The following is a 19,311-nucleotide window of genomic DNA, read 5'->3' as shown; positions in this document are numbered from 1 at the left end:
TGCTCAGCTCCGTGAGGAGGGAGCCGGTGACTCGGAGACGGTGACTCAGAGGCAGAGCGGCGCGCGCGGGCCAAGGAACACTGGCGTCCATGGACCCTGGGGTAAGGGGGCTGTGCTGGCATCAGCTGACACTCCCTGGGAGGGCCACCTCCCACCTGAAGCTGGGCGTCTGCTCCTCTGGAGACAGGGCGAAAGGTGGAGAGGGAGCACCCACCTGGCTCACCTCGACCCCCCACCTTCTACTGATAGAGCCTCCCCTCCACCCACAAGCAGTGGGGGGCCAGGACCCCACGGGGCCAGGAGAAGGGCATAGAATACCCACACACCAGAAGAGTTTGGGAACTTTCAATGGCTGAATGCAGGAGTTTGGCCCCCAGCCCCCACTGTGAGCCTCTTGCAGCAGGGCCCCTCGTCCCCAATCTCACAGCCACACTTACCCTGCCATGTCCCTGTCCCCTCACGGCCCCAGCTCTTCAGGTGCTTGCCAGCTCCATAAGCAGCTCTGAGCTGCTTCCCCAGCCTCACCCCTCCAGTCCCTTCCCCTGTCTTACACACACAGAGCTCATGCATTATTGATTTCCTGGTGGAGCCAGGACGGCCAGGGCCTGTGCCAAGGGCGCCTGTGGGCACCGCTGCGGGACCCGTGCGGACCTCGGCATGTTCTTGGCCACCTTCTCTCCGCCCACAGTCTCTCCAGCAGTCTCTTCTGGGCGGTGGTACTTCTCAGAAGCCCCAAGGACAGGGATGGTAGAAAGGGGATGGTGAGGCTCAAGGGAGGGGGCATGTAGGGTCCAAGGTGAGAATCCTAGGGCATGCTTGGTGGGAAGAGGCCCAGGGAAAAATGGGGGCTGCCTCAGACCTGTCTCCCCTGCAGAAAACAGGAGCTCAAGAACTAGAGGATGTGATTAGTGAGTGGGGGTTGAGGAGTGCTCTGCAGGGTGCTTGTGGTGGAGGGTCCCTGTGCCATGGTGATGGGGGTGCAGGGAGAGGCAACTGGATCGGTGAGCTCTTGCTTGTCCACTCTCCGAATTCCTGTCTCCTCTTGGAGCCTCGTCCGTCCCTCCCCTGCCTCACCTCTGATACCTCAGGAGTGGTCCAGTGACAGCCCCGGGTGTTCCCTGGCCACAGTGTGTGCTCAAGGCGGGGCTGGCCGGCGGTACTTCTCATGGTTTTCTCTGGGCATCAGCGTAGTTGCTGAGCACCCGTTCACCTCACTTAGCTGTGGCCATAGTGGGAGGGTGACCGGCCAAGGGCAGATGGGGACAAGCCTGAGTGGAGGATGTGTTGGGAGCCTATATCTGGGGGGGTAGGAGGGACTGGAGGGGGGAAAGGGTGACAGTGGGTCTGTGCTAATGGGGTCTCTCTCTTGTTTCAAGGGCTCTCTCAGGACCAGGTGACCTCCTTCCCCCTTCCACCCTGCTCTCTGGCCTCAGCAGGTTTTTTCAGCAGGAAGTGGCCTACCCCTTCTCCATGGACTTCCAAGAGAGGGACCCTCCCTCCCTGGCTGAGAGCACTCAGTCCTCAAAGCCCAGCAGTGCCCAGCAGGTCTGAGGGAGGGAAGGCAGGCAGTGTGGGGGCCTAGTTTGGGCCAAGGGGCAGAGGTGACTGTCTCATGGGTGGCTCCCCTTCTTCTCTCCTGGACTGCAGGCCTCTGAGCTGTGGGAGGTAGTGGAGGAGCCGCGGGGCAGGCTGGGAACAGAGGTTATCATGCCTGAGAGGCAGGAAGGCCACCTGCTCAAGAAGAGGAAGTGGCCTCTGAAGGGCTGGCACAAGGTAGAATGGGCAGGGCAGAGGGAGGGACCGGATGCGGAGGCTGGGGGGGAGGGGTGGGGGAAGCTGCCAGCCGTCCAGGGTGTTTGTGTGTTAAGGAGGAGAGTCCATGTGAGGTTTCTCTCCCCCCCACCCCCCACTCTCCTCTGGCCTCCTGGGTCCTGTCCCTCCTGGACAACGTCATGGCAGAGGTACTTTGTGCTCGAGGATGGGATCCTGCACTATGCAACAACCCGGCAAGATGTGAGTTAGGGCCTTGGCTCGGGGTGGTGGGAGGAGCGGCCCCAGAGTGCCCAGGGCAGGTAGGGTATCTGGAATCACCCCAGGTCCTCCACCTGCTGAGTTTCTGACCTTGGCAAGTTACTCCCTGAGCCTCAGCTCCTCATCTCTAGACAGGCGAGTGCAGTCACCAAGTGTAGGGTCGTTGTCATGTAAAGAGCACACCTGAGGCTCTCTGAGTAGTGTTGGGTGCAAAGCAAACACCCAGGAAATAGCAGCATTATCACCCTTGTCCTTGTCCCGTTCTCACACCAGGGACAAGGAACTGAAGGCCTGGAGGCCCAGGTTCTCTCTGGGAGGATGTTTCCTTAACCTTGCAGATTCCTGAGGCTGGGATATTGGTATTTCCCCTTGCTTTGTCTCCCGAGTGCAGACTGTGATACAGAGGGGTGTTCTGTACACAGGGCATGATTGATAAGTGTGACTTGGGCACGAGGGTAACCCTGAGTGGCCCCAGGGAGATAGTAGCTCTGTGACCCTGGGAGTCTAAAATCAATCCCCTTGTCCTCCCACCAACTCTCCACTCCAGATCACCAAGGGGAAGCTCCATGGCTCCATTGATGTCCGGCTGTCAGTCATGTCCATCAACAAAAAGGCCCAGCGCATTGACCTTGACACTGAAGACAACATCTACCACCTCAAGGTGACATCCCTGGAAGTCAGGGAGTGTTTTGGCCCCCAGCCTGGCAGAAGCTCTGGGGCATATGGGGGCAGGAGCTAAGGATCTGTGAGTTGAGGGCCTGTTCTTAAGTTTCTAAGGAGGAAGTTCCCATTGAATAAAACATTCAAGGAAGAGACCAGCAGATGGCATAATGCTTACATCACTGGACTCCCACATTGCTGACTGTGGTTTGAGTCCCAGACCCAGCAACTTGAAACTCATGCCAGGTGTGTGTACATGCTGCCCAAAATCCCAAGAAGGGATCGCGGCATTGTCATCCCCCCTGGAGGGTGATTTCTTGCTTTCTATCTCTGTCTCTCTGGTGAGCGTACACATCCTATAGCAAAAAATCTCTCTCTAAAAGAAAAAAAAAAGGCAATAAACCCCTCCAAGGGAAAACCCACTTTCCCTGGTTGTTATGTGCTCAATTACAGAGCTAAGGGCTTAGATGGTTGGGGATGTTGTACTCTGCATTTCCACAAGAGGGCTTTGCACAAACTGGGTGCAAAGAGAGAGAGAGATCGTGATGCCCCTATTTCTTCTTCTTCTTCTTCTTCTTTTTTTTTTTTTTTGTTGTTGTTTTGGTTTTTGTAATTGCCAGAGGGCACATGCACTCGCCAGAGACAGACAGACAGGGAGAGAGGGAGAAAGCACCTCCCAAGGGGACATGGTCATGCTGCAATCCCTTCTCTATTTCTGTATCCTGTTGGAATTCTGGCCATGCACACACATGTGCCTGATCAAGCCATAGGGGCCAGGATTTGAACCATGGTCAGCCATGTGGGCTCCAGCTCCCTTCACCACTGGGCCATGGGACTGGCCCAAAGCCCTTACTACTTGCTCCTGGAAAGCAGCCCCTCCCTTAAGAGGTCCCTCTCCCCACCATCACTTCTGCAGATCAAATCCCAGGACCTGTTCCATAGCTGGGTGGCCCAACTGCGTGCCCACCGGCTGGCCCAGCGCCAGGACATGCCCCGTGGCCCTCTGCCCAGCTCCACTCACCGGAAGGTAGGTTGGTCTCTGGGGTTGGGGCAGGTGATATGGCAGTTCAGGGTGGTGTCTGTGGGAACTCCAAGGCCCCAGGGAGGCAGGCTCTGTCCTTACTGACTTTGGCTCACCCCATCCTCAGGTCCCTGGTGCCCAGCTTCCCACAGCGAGCAGCACCTCAGCCCTACCTGGGGTTGGACCTCGGGAGAAGGTGTCTTCCTGGCTGAGGGACAGTGATGGGCTAGACCGCTGCTCTCATGGTGAGGGGCCCCAGCACAGCACCTCTGCGGAGAGGACCCACACTGCCAGGTCTAGGTGGCATTGGCAGGAGGGGACAGTGTTACCTCTGGCCCTGCCCAAGGGAGCTCCAGCCTACAAAGGGTGGCGGAGGCAGGGCCACGACCATGACCAAAGTCCCAGAGCCAGTGTAGAAGAGGGTCCTGAGGAGTGGCACCAGTGAAGTGTGCTTTAGCACCAGGTTCTTGCAGCAGGGGGCATGGAGAGTGGGGCCAGTCTAGAAAGGGAAGTGTAAACCAGGGAGAGAAAGTAATAGCACCCCAGCCTGGGTGAGGGTGCCCCAGCCTGGGTGAAGGCAGCAGAGGGAGGCGTGATCTAGAGACAGAGTGGACACAGGGCTGCAGGCCCTCCGAGGAAACCAGGGAGGCCCTCCTGTGGAAGGGGTAGGGACTGGAACTGCTCTGGGCTCGTGAGCGGGAGTGCAGTGCCCCTCAGCTGCTTGCACGCTCCTGGGAGGAGGAAGCAAGCTGAGGGCACGCTCGGGTTCGCTGGCCAGCGCTGGGAGAATGACGTCCTTATTCGTCTTCAGAGCTCTCCGAGTGCCAGGGGAAGCTCCAGGAGCTACACAGACTCCTCCAGAACCTGGAGTCCCTGCATCGAATCCCCTCAGCCCCTGTGATCCCCACACACCAGGTAAGGGCCAGTAGAAGAGCCTGGATCCTGCCAGGACCTCTACCTCCATCAGCTCCCTGGAACAGGTCCCCATTCCCCTCGGTGTCACTATGGTTTCCTGGAAAACCATGCATCTGCCTAGCCGCCTCTCCCCCCGTTATTTGGACTGTGTCCAGGTTGTCTTTTTACCCCTTACTCCATGCTCACACCTCTGCCAGGGTGTTGGTCTCCTTCCTCGGGGGTCAGCTGTCCTCCTCTCCTTGCCCAGGCTGTGTGCCATCCGTGTCTGGGGTGGTCTGCACTGAAGCCTCTGTGTCTGGGCGGTCTCCATGGCTGGTTGCCTCTCCTGGGCTTTGGTGGTTGCTGTCCCCTCCCTACCCTGTGAGTGAAAACTCCCCCACCTTGACTTGCCAGGCCTCGGTGACAACTGAGAGACCCAAGAAGGGGAAACGGACCAGCCGCATGTGGTGCACACAGAGCTTTGCCAAGGACGACACCATCGGACGGGTGAGGTGGTGGGTGGACCCCAAGGGGCTGGACCTCTGGAGGAGGCCGTTTCCCTCAACCTCCCTTCACCTACAGGTTGGTCGTCTCCATGGCTCTGTTCCCAACCTGTCTCGCTACCTGGAGTCTCGGGACTCCTCAGGCCCCCGTGGGCTGCCGCCCCCAGACTATGCCCACCTGCAGCGCAGTTTCTGGGCCCTGGCTCAGAAGGGTGAGTGTGTCCTGGACAGGGGGTGGGGGGGACAGGGACAGGTGGGAGGGGTGAGGTTCTGACGTCTTCCCCCGCCCCATAGTGCACAGCTCCCTCAGCAGCGTCCTGACTGCCCTCACCACCGAGCGTGACCGACTGAGGGACCTGCACCAGGGTTCCGAGCTGTCGAGGATGGGGGTAAGGCTTGGGCGTCAGGGCACCCCCAAGGGGGCTGGGGTGGGTGGAGAGCATCTGAGGCTGAGGACTGCAGGCCTGGGTCTGAGAGCAGATCCAGGCTTGGGCTGGGGGCAGGCAGGGCTTATCCTCTGGCACCTCCCTGCAGGTCTCCGAGGCCCCTGCCGGCCAGAGGCGCCTCCACTCACTGTCCATCTCCTCAGACACCACGGCAGACTCCTTCAGTTCTCTCAACCCCGAGGAGGTGAGGAGCCGGGTGGGCTCCTTTCCCCAGGCTGGTGGGCCAAGTGGGTTTTAGGAGAAAGGGAGCACCTGGCTCTAACACCTCGATGGGTAGCAGCGTGCCTTGGTCGTTCTTCACTGCAGAGTTCTCCTGTTTATCCTGAGTCCTGAGAGGCCATGATTCTTACCCTCAAGGCAGCAGAACTGAGACTCAGAATCTAAGGGGCCCAGGCTCCCAGTTACGGACCAGCTTAGGGATTCTGCATGCAGGCTCTGGGCTGTACGCTGTGGCTTTGAACCCGCCTCTGCAGCATGCTGGCTTAGAGACTCTGAGCCTCAGGGTGCTAATCTGCACAGTAGATCACTAACCATACCTACCTCCTAGGGCAGGCGTCAGGATCAGATGGAGCAGGGCTCAGAGGCAGTGCATGGGAAGCACACGCAGTTACTGTGGAGCCCTGCCACCTGACCCCCAGCCGGGGCTCATTCCCCTCCGCATGGGTCTCCCCTCCTCCTCTCCTGCCCCAGCAAGTGTCAGACTCAGACAGAAACATCTTGGTCATACTTTTGCCTTGAGGGAGCTGTCGGGCTGGGAGAGGCCTGCCTCTCCGGCTCCTGGGGCCTGACTCTCCACCTGGCTCCCACAGCAGGAAGCTCTGTATATGAAGGGGCGAGAGCTGACCCCCCAGCTGTCCCAGAGCAGCGTCCTGTCCCTCGCCGATTCCCACACGGAGTTCTTCGATGCCTGCGAGGTTCTCCTCTCTGCCAGCTCCTCTGAGAATGAGGTGAGGGAGGAGGGATGCTGGCAATGAGAGGGAAGGGACCTGGGGGGCACGAGGAGGCCCAAGGAGACTAGAATCTATAGATCTCTGAGTCCTTCCTAACCATCCCAGCTACTGTCTTTGGGAACACATCCATATCTGTGAGGTTTGTGTGGCTCTGCTCAGAAACCTCGGCTGGGGGCTCTTCTCCTATGATGAATCTTATCCCCAAGGTTCTCTAAAATCGCTGCTTCCATCCCAACCCCAGTCATTTTCCCATGAGCCCATTTCCACTTCAGCACCACCTCGATGTCCTGGATCTCTGTGGTCCCCTCCTTCCTCCCCCCTGTGTCCTGAAAGCCCTTGAGTTCTCCTTCACCAGCCTAGCCCTCCCCGGCCTCCCAAGGCAATGCCTTGGGGCTCAGAGCCCTCCAATACATTCTCTTCCCCTCCCCACCAAAGGGCTAGCTGGGCGAATTCTTGCCAGGCCCTGGGCACTGCCCAGCTGCCCGGGGGAGGTCCAGTCTGCCCAGCCTGTCATCTGTCCTGGCCCAGGGCTCAGAGGAGGAGGAGTCGTGCACCAGTGAAATCACCACCAGCCTGTCCGAGGAGGTGCTGGACCTCAGGGGAGCTGAGCGCTGCCGGAAAGGTGCCAGCCAGGGTGCGGGCAGGGAGGGCCTGGAGTTGGGCGGAGAGACCGGGTTTGCCATGACCCAAGCCCCATGCAGAGGAGGTCTCTTGTGGTGCTTGGTGGGCTCATGGCTTTGGGTGCTGACACCAGGAGCTGAGGAAGGTGAAGCCATGAGCTGGGCTTGTTCTAGAAGCAGCCTCCGGGTCAGGCTGGGCAGGTTCACACAAGGCCTGAGGGAGAGGTGAGGGGTCCCACTTTGCCCCTGGTGAGCAGCGGCTTCAGACCTGTCATTTTACTTGGAGCTTTTTCTCATCTATAAAATGGGCTGCGAAGTTGGCATCCTGATCCGTTTCTGTGTCCTTGGGAACAGAAGCCAGGGTGGGGACCCAGGAAGGGCTTCTGGGCTGTAGGGTTTCTGGCAGTGGGAACTGTCCGGAGTGGCTCTCAGCCCTGCTGCTCGCCTGGAAGCTCGGAAGGTTAGACCCTGGCATCCCGCCCCACAGCGAGTCAGACTGAAGCTTGGGATGACAAACAGCCACCAGCGCCTCCGGAGATTGGGAAGCAGTGGCCATGGACTGGCCCGTGGCCCTGGGTGTCTCGGATGCCAGTGCCCAGAGAGTGACCTGGCTGGATGGGCCCCAGAGGGGTGTGTTCCAGGGAGAGCTGCAGGGCCGCCCCGTCGCCGCTGCCTGCCTGCGGCCAGCGGACCCGGCGCTGACGTGAGCCTCTGGAACATTCTGCGCAACAACATTGGCAAAGACCTGTCGAAGGTGTCGATGCCCGTGCAGCTCAACGAGCCGCTCAACACTCTGCAGCGCCTCTGCGAGGAGCTGGAGTACAGCAGCCTCTTGGACCAGGCCAGCCGCATGGCCGACCCCTGCGAGCGCATGGTACCCGCCTCCGCTGGTCTTGGGCCCCGCCCCATGCCCTTGGGCCCTGCCCAGGGCTGCCTCTTTCTCCCCCAGACCCGTCCTCCAGCAGTGGGGTGGCGACCCCTTCCCCTGGGCCCTCCTCCTCAGCCCCTGCCCGCAACGGCGTCCACCCTGCCCTTGCTCCCAGGTGTACATCGCCGCCTTTGCGGTCTCGGCCTACTCCTCCACTTTCCACCGAGCCGGCTGCAAGCCCTTCAACCCTGTCTTGGGGGAGACCTACGAGTGTGAGCGGCCTGACCGGGGCTTCCGCTTCATCAGTGAGCAGGTGTGGGCCCCAGGAGAGGAGGGCTGGCCTCAGGTGGCATGGGGACCAGAGTGGTCAGGGTGTGAGGAGGAGCATGGGGCAGGTGTGCTGGGCACTATGGCACAGCTGGGGGTAGAGGGCCCGCCCAGGAGCTCCTGGCTTAGTGTGGCAGGCAGACTTGGAGAGGGAACTTGCTGTCCCAGGGTCCAAAGTCTAGAGGTGAGATCCTGGAAGTCCCACTGGAAGGTGTGCTCTAGGGGGCGATCTTGAGCTAGTCTTGAAGGAACAGTTGGCGCCAGCTGAGGAAGGTGGGGGGCAAGCAACTGGATGGATGTTCCAAACCTAGCAAGGAATTGATGGAGCATGTGTGGGGAGCAGTAGAAATAGGCCTGGAAGACCAGGCAAGCCAGATCCCAAGGAGCCCTGTGGGTGAAGGTAAGGCGTGTGTTGGTTTTTCGCTTGTTTTGAAATCCCAAAGGCAATGGGAGGATTGGAAGCAGGAGCCTGACATGCTGAGTGGCACTTTGCAAAATGGCACAGGCACTGGTATGCAGTGGCTGGGAGGCCATGAGAAGGCCGTGTCAGTCATTTTTGCCAGAGGTGATGTGGGCCTACACCTAGCACATGGTGTGTTAAATTGAAGGCTGCTCATGTGTCACCCTCGGCTGTCCCAGGAGTCAGCAGGATGTTCTTATGTGCAGGGGTAGGGGACAGGTCAGCAAGTGGGAGAGTCTGGGTTGGCCTCAGCTTTCTGGTTCGGAGTTCGGCAAGCGCGGGGTGGTGCCAGTTGCATGATGGAGAGTGTCTGAGGGAGGAGGCTGAATTAGGAAGGCACGTGGTCTATGTGGCTTGACTTCCTCTGGCAGTGTCCAGTAAGCCTGGGGTCAGGGACCCGCAGGTCCTCAGAGAGCACTGGGCAGAACTAACAGATCAGGTACCACCGGCTTAGAGCATGCTGGAGAGGAGGGTGGGGGGGTCCATGGGCCTGGGGTGTCACTGGCCTTCTGCACAGGGAGATTTTAGAGGAAGGATTACAGTGGTGTAGAAAACAAAACAAAAAACAGTAGAGGAAAATACAGATTGTTGGGGCTGGCAGGTGGCGTGGTGGTTAAGGGCGCTGGTCTCCTACATGGACAACCCCAGTTTAAGTCCTAGACCTGGCAGCTTGCTTTATCACTTTCTCTCTCTCACTCTGTCCCGCTCTGGTCAAATTGAAATAAAAAAAAAAATAAAGTTAAATAAACGAATTCTTTTAAAAACAAATACAACTGTTTCTGAAAACTTGTACTATGAGGAATAAAGAAGAGACAGGGAAGCAGCTAGAGGGAAGATAACAGGTTGAGGTTATTGGTTTGTGTCTTTAGATTCTGGGTGTTTTTGAAAACATGGAGAAACAGCGCAATCATGTTTAAGTACACAGCCCACATGGTTGTGTCTGGGTTTGCTGGTGGGATGGAGTTCAGTGCACAGAGGCCAGTGCTGGGATTCCTGGTGAGTGGTGGCAGGGTTTAGGTGGGACAGGTGGAAGGGGTGGGAGGGAAGAAGGTGACACGTGGACAGGCTGACAGAACATGAGGGACCTGAAGTCCTGGCTGGAGTCGTGGGTGACAGGGAATGGGAGAGGGGCCGGGAAGACAGGCAGCGGGAGAATGGAGTTTAAGATTCCAGATGTGACCCTGTTCCAAGTGAGGACAAGGTCAAGTTTTTCCAAGGGTGTGGGGTGGAGGGTACAGAGTGACAGTCAGCTTCCGGGGGGAGGGGTGGTGAGCTGGGTTTTAGGCAGGACACAGGGTGGAGGCTCTGTCTGTTACTATCGAGGAGAATTTTCTAGGCTCAAGCACGGGTTTTGGAGAATGCAACAGACAGGGTTGGCCAGGGGTGCTCCAGAGGGCATGAGTGAGAAGGGAGGACATAGAGACCTCCTGGGAGAAGGGAGGGTGATGTATTTGGGTGGTGACCAAGGGTGACAAGGCCTAGAGACCAGGAACGAGCTGTCTTCTGGTATGGAGGGGAGCCGGGGGCGGGGTAGAGGACTTTGGGGTAGAGGACTGTAGGGGCCGTGAAGCCAGGAGCAGACCCCAGGGCCTGAGGATAGCTTCAAAAGAGCTTCTTTGCTTATCCAGGTCTCCCATCACCCTCCCATCTCAGCATGCCACGCAGAGTCTGAGAACTTCATCTTCTGGCAAGGTGAGAGGTAGAGGGGGGGTAGGGGGCGCCCTGGGGGTAAAGGGCAGATGAGGGAGGGGTTGGGACACTCAGGCCTTATATCTGCTGTTCCCTCTTCTATCCCAACCCAACTCCAGACATGAAGTGGAAGAACAAGTTCTGGGGCAAATCCCTGGAGATAGTGCCTGTTGGAACCGTCAATGTCAGCCTGCCCAGGTGACTGTTCTCAGACTCCCAGCAGCCAGGCCCAGCCCACAGACGTCCTCCAGGCTGGGGTGGGTGGAGGTCAGGGACCAGCTAGGAAGGCCTGGCTTGAAGCTGCCCGTGGTTGGGACATTTTCCGTACATTTGACACCTATATTCACAGCAGTGGCCGTTAAGGACAGGTGAGAAGTCTTAGAAAGGGAGAGCTGAGGGCTCAGTGAGGTCCTAGGCTCAGTGGCTTCCACACGGGTTGACTGTGACTCACAGTAAGAGATGCGTTTGAGACTGCAAGCCGGCACGTGCACACGAACATAGAAACCTAAATTGGTTTCAGGACAAAGGGGTCAAAAACTGCGTTTAAAAAACCCTTACCTAGGGGAACCAGCAGTTAAGCATAATGGCTATGTCACTGGACTCCCATGAAGTTGACCGTGATTGAGTCCCGGACCTGGCAGCTTAAACTCACGCCGGGCGTGTGTACGTGCGTGCCCAGGATCCGGAGAGGAGAATGGAGGAGAAAGGATTGCGGCGTGGCCATCCCCCCCCGGAGGGTGATTTCTCGCTTTCTGTCTCTGTGTCTCTCTGGCTTTCTGGCAAGCACACACACCCTATAGCAAAAACCTCTCCAAAAAAAACCCCCCCAAAAACAAAAAATAACAACAACAACAACAAAAACAAGTAGAGACTTGATGCCTCAGAGCTTGAGTCTGCCATCTATAAGTGAGTAATAAGCAATCCCCAGAGAAGTGGGGAAGAAAAAAGCAAGACATGTAAATGAACCTATCATGGCCCCCAGCACCCAACGGCAACGATGCTGTCTGTATTTTTGTTTGTTTGTGTTTTTAATTTGCTAGAAGGTGTGTGCACTTGGTGCACAGAGACAGAGAGGGGGAAGTGAGAACGCATCCCTCATAGGGAGTGGTCATCCCTTCTCCATTCTCTTCTCAGAGTTCTGGGCACGCATGCACATGCACTGGCATGCTTTTCTTTTACTTTTTTATTTTTAAATGATTTTATTTTTATTTTACTTATTATTATTTTTTTAATTACCAAAGAGAGAGAAAAAGTGAGAAAGCAAACCGTCAGGTCTAGGACCCGAACTGCAGTGAACCATGTGGGAATCCAGCAGCCCAACCACTTACACCACCTAATGATCTCTCTTTTTTTTTTTTTTTTTTTTTTTAAATTTTTTGTAGAGTGCATGTGTTTGCTGAAGAGACAGAGAGAGAGAGAGAAATTACCCCCGCGGGGATGACAACATTGCAATCCCTTCTCCTCCATTCTCCTCTTGGGATTTTGGGCATGTAAATACATGTACCTGTTGTGTTTTTCGAGCCACCAGGTCTGGGACTCTCACTGCACTAGCGGCCATGCGGGATGCAGCTGCCTTGACCACTACAGCACCAGATGGCCCCAGTGTCTGTCTTTTACCCCCTTTAGGCACTTGGGAACTTTATAAATGAAAAGAGAGTGTTCCTTTCATACACACATCCTGGAAAGGCTGCTCTGCTTTATAAATACCAGTCATCCTTCACTGCAGGGCCGGAGCCAGGGCCCCGGGGTTCCTTCCACAGACCTAGGTCCCCGTCTACTCAACTCACTTGTTCCCCTGGGCCGGCAGCTGCCCTCCATGCCCTGTCTCGCTCAGGTTTGGGGACCACTTTGAGTGGAACAAGGTGACGTCCTGCATTCACAACATCCTGAGTGGCCAGCGCTGGATTGAGCACTACGGGGAAGTCCTCATCCGGAACACACAGGACAGCTCCTGCCACTGCAAGATCACCTTCTGCAAGGTGGGCTGCCGTCCTACCCCGCCCCTCCGCCCTCAGCAGCCTCTGCTTCTGGAGGGCACCCTGGGTAACGGGAGGGGACACTAAGCCCCCGCCCGCCTGACGCCAGGCCAAGTACTGGAGTTCCAACGTCCACGAGGTGCAGGGCGCGGTGTTCAGCCGGAGTGGCCGGGTTCTCCATCGACTCTTTGGGAAGTGGCACGAGGGGCTGTACCGGGGGCCCCCGCCGGGTGGTCAGTGCATCTGGAAACCCAGTAAGTGGGGTGTTTGGGGCCGGCTGAGCGGGGCGGGGCCGTTAGGACACAGTCCATCTGCCCCAGCCCCTTGCCTTCCCAGACTCAATGCCCCCAGACCATGAGCGAAACTTCGGCTTCACTCAGTTTGCCTTGGAGCTGAATGAGCTGACAGCAGAGCTGAGGCGGTCGCTGCCTTCCACCGACACACGGCTCCGGCCAGACCAGAGGTCAGTGCCAGTGGCGCTTGCCTGTCTCTGGAGCTTTCGTATCATACAGAGCTGGGACTTTGTCCTTCCTCCCCTGAGTAGGGAAATGGGATTGTTTGGGGGACAGAAGCGTTGGATTTGGGCACGCCTGAGGGTGGCAGTCCCACTGACCATGATCTGGGCCTTCAGGTACCTGGAGGAGGGGAACATACAGGCCGCCGAGGCTCAGAAGAGAAGGATCGAGCAGCTCCAGCGAGACAGGCGCAAAGTGATGGAGGAAAACAACATCGTGCACCAGGCTCGCTTCTTCAGGTGCCTCGCCCGCCTCCTCCCGTCCTTCCCCTTTGGCCCTGTCCTGCTTTGAGTGGGAGGCTGCAGCCCCAGACCCCAGCCATCATCCTGGGGGTTCCCCTTCTCACTGCCACACCCTCGTCCCTCAGGCGGCAAACAGACAGCAGTGGGAAGGAGTGGTGGGTGACCAACAACACCTACTGGAGGCTGCGTGCCGAGCCGGGCTACGGCAACATGGACGGGGCTGTGCTCTGGTAGCCCTGGCCCTGGGGGCAGGAGGCCCTGGCTCCTCACTCCTCCTGCCTCCGCCCTCTACCACAGACATGTGGGTGAGGCCAGGCTCCCCCGACTGCCCTTGAGACCACAGGGGCAGCCTTGGCTCCAGCCCTCTCTCTCCTCTGCTGGCCAGAGGGGCTGCCTCCCTGCCCATTCCCACCCCATGGTTTGGGGTGAGACGCAGAATCAGTGCTTCCCCAGTCTTGTTGCCCTGACAACCGGCATGTAAGACCCTCCTTGCTCTGTCATCCCCCTTCCTGTCCCCTTTGGGGTGCCTGGGGAGACTCCTGGCACCCAGGATCTGTTCCCCATTTCAGTGCCTTCCTAAGACACAGGGGACCCCTTGATGTTCCCCAGGCTTTCTGTGCCCAGGCTCTGGCCTGGCTGTGAGGCTCGAGCAAGTGAAGGAGAGGAGATGGCCTTCTTCCCCTGCCCTCCCTGTGCCCTTTGCCCTGGCCCAGAGCTCCCTTGGCTGGTCCTGGCCATCCCTCCGACCCTCCTGAATCCCCATCACCCAATCTGCAAAACACCTGCAGCTTCCAGCTGATCCTTAAGTGGTTCCCTTCAGTCTCAGCTAAGCAGTTCCCCAGAGTAGATGAGAGGCCTCTCCACGAGGTGTGAGCAGACTGAGGCGCCTGGCCTCAGCCCCATGGGGAGTGTGAGTGGGCGTGAGAGTGTAAGTTTGTGGAGGAGAGTGTGCGTGTGTGCGTGTGCGCCTGTGTCCTGCTTGCAGGCGAGCAGGACTTCTTAATGTAGCCCGGACTCCCCGCTGCTGGGTGTCCGCCACCGTTGCTGCTCATTTTCTCACAGTCTGCCTCGGATTAAGGTGAATTGCTATGACATTCCAAGCTCTAATAAAGACTGTCCCAGACCTTGGCCTATGACCTTCCATTGAAAAACACGGGTACTGGGACCAGCAGTTGGCGTAATGGCTATGTCACTGGACTCCCATGTAGTCAATCGCAGTTCAAGTCCTGGACCCGGCGGCTTAAACTCACGCCAGGTGCACGTGCGTGCGTGCCCAAGATCCCGAGAGGAGAATGGAGGAGAAGGGGTTGAGGCGTGGCCATCCCTCCTTGGGGGTGATTTCTCACCTCTTTCTGTCTCTCTGTCCTTCTGGCAAGTGCATGCACCCTGTAGCAAAAACCTCTCCCCCCCCAAAAAAAAAAAGAAAAAGAAAAACATGGATGCTCAGCTCAGTGGAAGAGTCATACCCGCTCTCCTGGATTAATGGTGTTTCCCACAACAATACATTCCCAGTCCCCAGGACCCATGCATGTGACCTGATTTGGAAATGGGGTCTTTGCTGATATAATCAGGTATAAAATGTGGTCGTATTGGACTTAGGCAGGTTCTAATCCAATGACTGTGTCCCTATAAGGAGGGAATGTGGGCACACAGACATACACACAGGGAAGACGACCACGTGAGACACAGACACACAGGGAGTAGGCCACGTGGAGACGTGGGCAGAGACTGGAGTGAGTGAGCATTTACAAGCCAGGCAAGCTGAGGGTGGCTGGCATCCACCAGAGGCAGGGAGGAGACTCGGGAGAGGCTCGGAGAGCTGCTCCCTCCCCAGCGATGGAGGCAGCCCTGCTGACACCTGGACGCAGACCTCTTCCTCAGCTGTAAGCATGATTGCTGCTGTCAGCACCCGGGGGAGCAGCCGCAGGAAACTAGCACAGCCACCCACTCGCTGAAGCTCAAGCCCAGAAAGTCACCTTCTCTCTCCCGTGACCCTTACATCTGTCACTTCTCCCTCTGTTCCTGGCTTAGGCTGGGCCTGGAGTGACCCTTGCCTGGACCATTACGGCAGCCTCCAGGCACTTCCACTGTGGCGCTGGCTTTCAGAGTGGTCTTCGTTTATTTTTCTTCACTCATGATAGAGTGTACGTGCAGGAGGGAGAGAAAGGACCCTCCACGGGGTCTGGTCATGCCGTGATCCCCTTCCTCCAGCCCACCTGCTCTTGGCCACTTGCATGTATGTCCAGTGTACTTCTGGCTGACAGGCCAGGGATTTGAACTGTGGTTGTTACCCTGTGGGATCAGGCTTCTCTTGAGCAGCGCATTACCACTGAGCCATGGAACCAGCCCTGGGGGAACTCACCGGAGAGAGACACAGAGCGAGAAATCAATCTTCGTGGGGGATGGCCATGTCACAATTTCTTCTCCTCCATTCTCTTTCTGGGATTTTGGACATGCATGCACATGCGACCAGCATGTCTTCCAAGCTGCTTGGTCCAGGACTTGAACTGCTCATTTGGCTATGTGAGATCCAGCCTCCTTGAGCACCACACCACCTGGCTGGCCACCAGGGTGATATTTCAGAAGAGAAAATATGGCATTTCCTGCATGTTTAAAATACCTTCATTCCTTCCCCGCAATGAGAAAACCCCAAGCTTTTGGAGGGTTGCTGTTGCCCTAACAGAGTGCTGACCCCCCACCCAACATACTCAGGCAGATGTGTGCCCACCCTCCCCTCCAAGATCAGTGAGCGTTCCAGAGAGTGCACCAAGGATGGGCCAGCTGGCAGCCTGGTGTTTAAGGCTGACTGTGTGGTTAGAGTCCTAGACCCAGCAGCTTGGAAAACATGCCAGATGTGTGTGTACGTGTGCCCAAAATCTTCTGATGTTTTTTTTTTTTGAGAGAGATTTTTCATTATAGGGCGCGTGCGCTCGCCAGACAGACAGAGACAGAGAGACATAAAGCGAGAAATCACTCCCCAGGGGGGATGGTCACGCCGCAATCCCTTCTCCTCCATTCTCCTCTCGGGATCTTGGGCACGCACGTACACGCGCCCAGCGTGAGTTTTAAGCCACCAGGTCCGGGACACGAACCGCGGTCGACTACATGGGAGTCCAGCGACATAGCCATTACGCTAACTGCTGGTTCCCAATGTGCCCAAAATCTTGAAAAGGAAAAATGAGAAGGACTTGTGTGTGACCATCTCTCACAGGGGTTGCTCTCTCACTTTGTCTCTCTCTAGCATGGCGAGCACACACCCTCTAGCAATTTTTTTAGGTGGGGGTTGAGGGGAGGCAGCAGGTGGTGTGGTGGTTAAAGCACTGGGTATCAGGGTTGACTCTGTGTTTCGAGTCCCAGACCCAGTGGCTGAAAATCATGCCAGACCCTTATATGTGCTTGGCTAAAATTCTAAGAGGAGAATGGTGGTTAAGGGATTGCTGTGTGGCCATCCCCCTGAGGGGTGCTTTCTCACGTTCCCTCTCTTTCTATCTCTCTCATACAAGTACACACACCCTATGGCAAAAACAAAAACGAAAAAGAAGGGGAAGATGAACAGGGCAAGCTGCCGTCCCTCCATCACTCCCCTCACCAGTGGGCCTAAGTTCAAATCCCAAAGCTGTGTGATCTTGGGCAAGTGGCCTGGCTTTTCTGTTCCTGACTCCTTCATTCCTCATTTAGCTTCTATTGTGTCTTAAAGGAGGGTGTCCGTGAGACGGCCCCCACTGCTGCTCTCCCACCCCACCTCTCCAGCTGCCCCCACTTCAGTTCTGTTTCGATGGATGTCCCCAAAGGAACAGGCAAGAACGGTGGGGGCCCCTGGACTACATCAGTCCTTCCAATCTTTGTCCTTTTCTCCTCCACATTTCCATAGTTTATTTAAATAGTGTGAAAACGAGCACACTTGTTCTGACGCCATGTACCAGAAATAACCTCAATTCATTTTTTAAAAAAGTGAGGACCAGACAGGTGGTAGGGTGGTTAAGGCAACTGGCTCCCACCTGGCCAGCTGCACAGGCTGAGTCCCAGACCCGGCCACTTGAAAAACACATGGGGTGCACACGCGTGCATGCCCAAATTCCTGCAAGAAGAATGGAGAAGGGATCGCAGCATGACCATCCCCCATAGCGGGGGCGCTTTCTCACTCTTCTCTCCGGCGAGCACACGAGCCCTCTAGAAAATGAAAGAATAATAATAATAAAAGTGGAAATAAAAGTGGAAACATTCTGGACCTCCTTTTTATTTTTAAGTTTTTTTTTTTTTTCCATGAGTGAGAAAGACACAGAGAGAAATAGAGGCAGAGAGACGGCACGCCCAACAGGTTCTGGACACGCCACTCACTGTCAGTCTCAGTCGGTCCTGGATCGTGGGTACATGCCATGAAGCTGGAAGCTTCGTGAAGCTTCCTTTATAGGTCAGCCTCAAACGGCATCACTTTTTACCTCTGTGTGCCATCGGCCCCCATCCAAGACCCTTTAAAAAAGTATTTATTGAGACCAGCAAGACAGAGAGAAACAGAGAAAGCAAGTCACCAGGTTCAGGACTTGAACCATAGTTGGCCATGTCGGAGTCCTGTGCCCTAACCACCACTCCACCTGCCAACCCTGCATTCAGGACCTTTTATTTATTTATTTTTTTAAAGAATCATGTTACTTGAATTTATTTATTTAATTTTATTTTAATTTGACCAGAGAGGGACAGAGTGAGAGAGAGAGAGGGAAATGAGAAAGCAAGCCATCAGGTCCAGGATTCTTACCGTGGTCGGCCATATGGGAGTTCAGTGCCCTTAACCACCACGCCACCTGCAGGCCCCATTCAGGACCTTTTAAAGTGGATGTATCCCGCCCTCCTCTCCGACCTTTCCCTCAGAGCAGCACAGTACCTGACTAATCAGCTATGTTCAACTTCCACATATTTTAAGGACTGCAGTCTAAAATAGATCAAATTCCAAAGTTATTTTCCAGTGGATACAGGAGACTAGAAATTCATCTTTCCCCAGGAGCCAAGCCTGCTGTGGCTTGAACCATCAACTCCAGCATCCCCTCCCAGCACCACCCCCCTGCCCAGGCACCAGCTCACAGCAGAGACAGGGCCTGGACCCAGTGGGTGAGGGTGTTCTCTTCTGAAGGGCTATGGTCTTCTTAGAACCTCCCCCTCACCTGGCCAGGGGGGTGCAGTGCTGACTGAGGGGCTCAGGCCGGGCTGAGGGGGAGCCCAGGGCCAGCGTGCCACAAACAGAATGACAGGCCCGCGGCAGTTCAGTGGGCGGTGCCTGCCTACTGACCACCAGGAAAACCAGGATGGGGTGATCAGCTGGTGGCCTGAGGAAGGAACAGGGGACCCCATCCTCAAGCCCGTGCCAGTGTAGGCCAAGAGATCACCCAGCCCAGCACACATCCTCCTCTTCGCCTTGTCGGGGGACATGTGAGCCAGGACCAGGGGAGGAACGTGGGCTTACGGGCTCCAGACTGAGGATGTGTGTCAAGTCACTGCCCGGAGGACAGAGCTTGTCCTGCAGGAAAGACACTTGGGCTGCACCACAGAGAAAGAAGGCAAGAGGAGTCGCTGTCCTCACCTCACCCACGATGGACCCACCAAGCCCAACCGCTCACCCAGAGAAAGATGTTTCTGAAGACAGACACGGCCCTAAAGCTGGAGCGGGTGTTCAGGATAGAGCACCGTGCTCCCTGCTCTCCCACCCACTCCGTGGGCAGAAGGATGACAGCGGGGACAGCGGCTGGGGACCCACCTGCTGAGGATGCAGAGGTCTCCACGTCTGCCCCCAGCCCCGCGGGCTCCGCTGCGGTGGGCAGGACATGCAGCACTCCCATTCTAGGCAGTCCTATTCTCGTCCCAGCGCTCACGCGGCTCCTTCCAGAGACCGGATTACACTGCCTGGCCCCAACCAACCTCTTCAGGGAAGCTCAAGGGAGCCTCATTAGTTTAATGATGGCTTCTTACTGGAAAGGACCCATTTTATAAGTGAGTTCTCCTTTAGAGACTCTCTAGTTACGGCATGGGCAGAAAAAGAGGGAGGCTTAGTGGTCCTCCCCGGACCCATCTTTGTGCCCCTTAGGCTGGCCTGGGCCGGGTCTTGCTCACCCAATGACCT

At 56.6% G+C, this 19,311-nt stretch overlaps 1 protein-coding gene across 3 annotated transcripts; it reads left to right on the top strand.

The window, feature by feature from the left end:
- The first annotated feature begins 1,448 nt into the window (after window positions 1–1,448).
- Window positions 1,449–14,330, top strand: OSBPL7 (oxysterol binding protein like 7). 3 transcript variants are annotated; one of them, XM_027767317.1, is made up of 22 exons: window positions 1,449–1,545; window positions 1,648–1,773; window positions 1,960–2,013; window positions 2,579–2,692; window positions 3,608–3,718; window positions 3,840–3,957; window positions 4,524–4,627; window positions 5,021–5,113; window positions 5,189–5,321; window positions 5,404–5,498; window positions 5,644–5,739; window positions 6,365–6,502; window positions 7,034–7,127; window positions 7,752–7,999; window positions 8,169–8,306; window positions 10,409–10,472; window positions 10,589–10,667; window positions 12,304–12,448; window positions 12,555–12,699; window positions 12,782–12,908; window positions 13,077–13,199; window positions 13,328–14,330. In XM_027767317.1, exons 1-22 carry the CDS (start codon window positions 1,471–1,473, stop codon window positions 13,434–13,436), a joined length of 2,529 nt encoding a protein of 842 aa, XP_027623118.1. In that variant the 5' UTR covers window positions 1,449–1,470; the 3' UTR covers window positions 13,437–14,330. The 3 variants fall into 3 exon arrangements, 2 of the variants coding, with proteins under 2 accessions (XP_027623118.1, XP_027623117.1); XM_027767316.1 differs by having other exon boundaries at window positions 12,277–12,448; XR_003547472.1 differs by lacking the exon at window positions 13,328–14,330 and having other exon boundaries at window positions 12,277–12,448; window positions 12,826–12,908.
- The last annotated feature ends 4,981 nt before the right edge of the window (window positions 14,331–19,311 follow it).

This window comes from Tupaia chinensis, unplaced genomic scaffold (assembly GCF_000334495.1).
Source record: "Tupaia chinensis unplaced genomic scaffold, TupChi_1.0 Scaffold144171_1, whole genome shotgun sequence".
Taxonomy (NCBI): Eukaryota; Metazoa; Chordata; class Mammalia; order Scandentia; family Tupaiidae; genus Tupaia; species Tupaia belangeri.
Note: the sequence above shows the minus strand (reverse complement) of the source record. Positions and strands in the feature narration are given on the sequence as shown.

Excerpts from the sequence above, each read along its gene's own strand:
- OSBPL7 (XM_027767316.1), top strand. The coding sequence starts at position 1,471 with ATGGACTTCCAAGAGAGGGACCCTCCCTCCCTGGCTGAGAGCACTCAG. Across the intron at positions 5,740-6,364 it reads GTTCTCTCAACCCCGAGGAG|CAGGAAGCTCTGTATATGAA; the intron begins GTGAGGAGCCGG and ends TGGCTCCCACAG. Across the intron at positions 13,200-13,327 it reads CACCAGGCTCGCTTCTTCAG|GCGGCAAACAGACAGCAGTG; the intron begins GTGCCTCGCCCG and ends CTCGTCCCTCAG.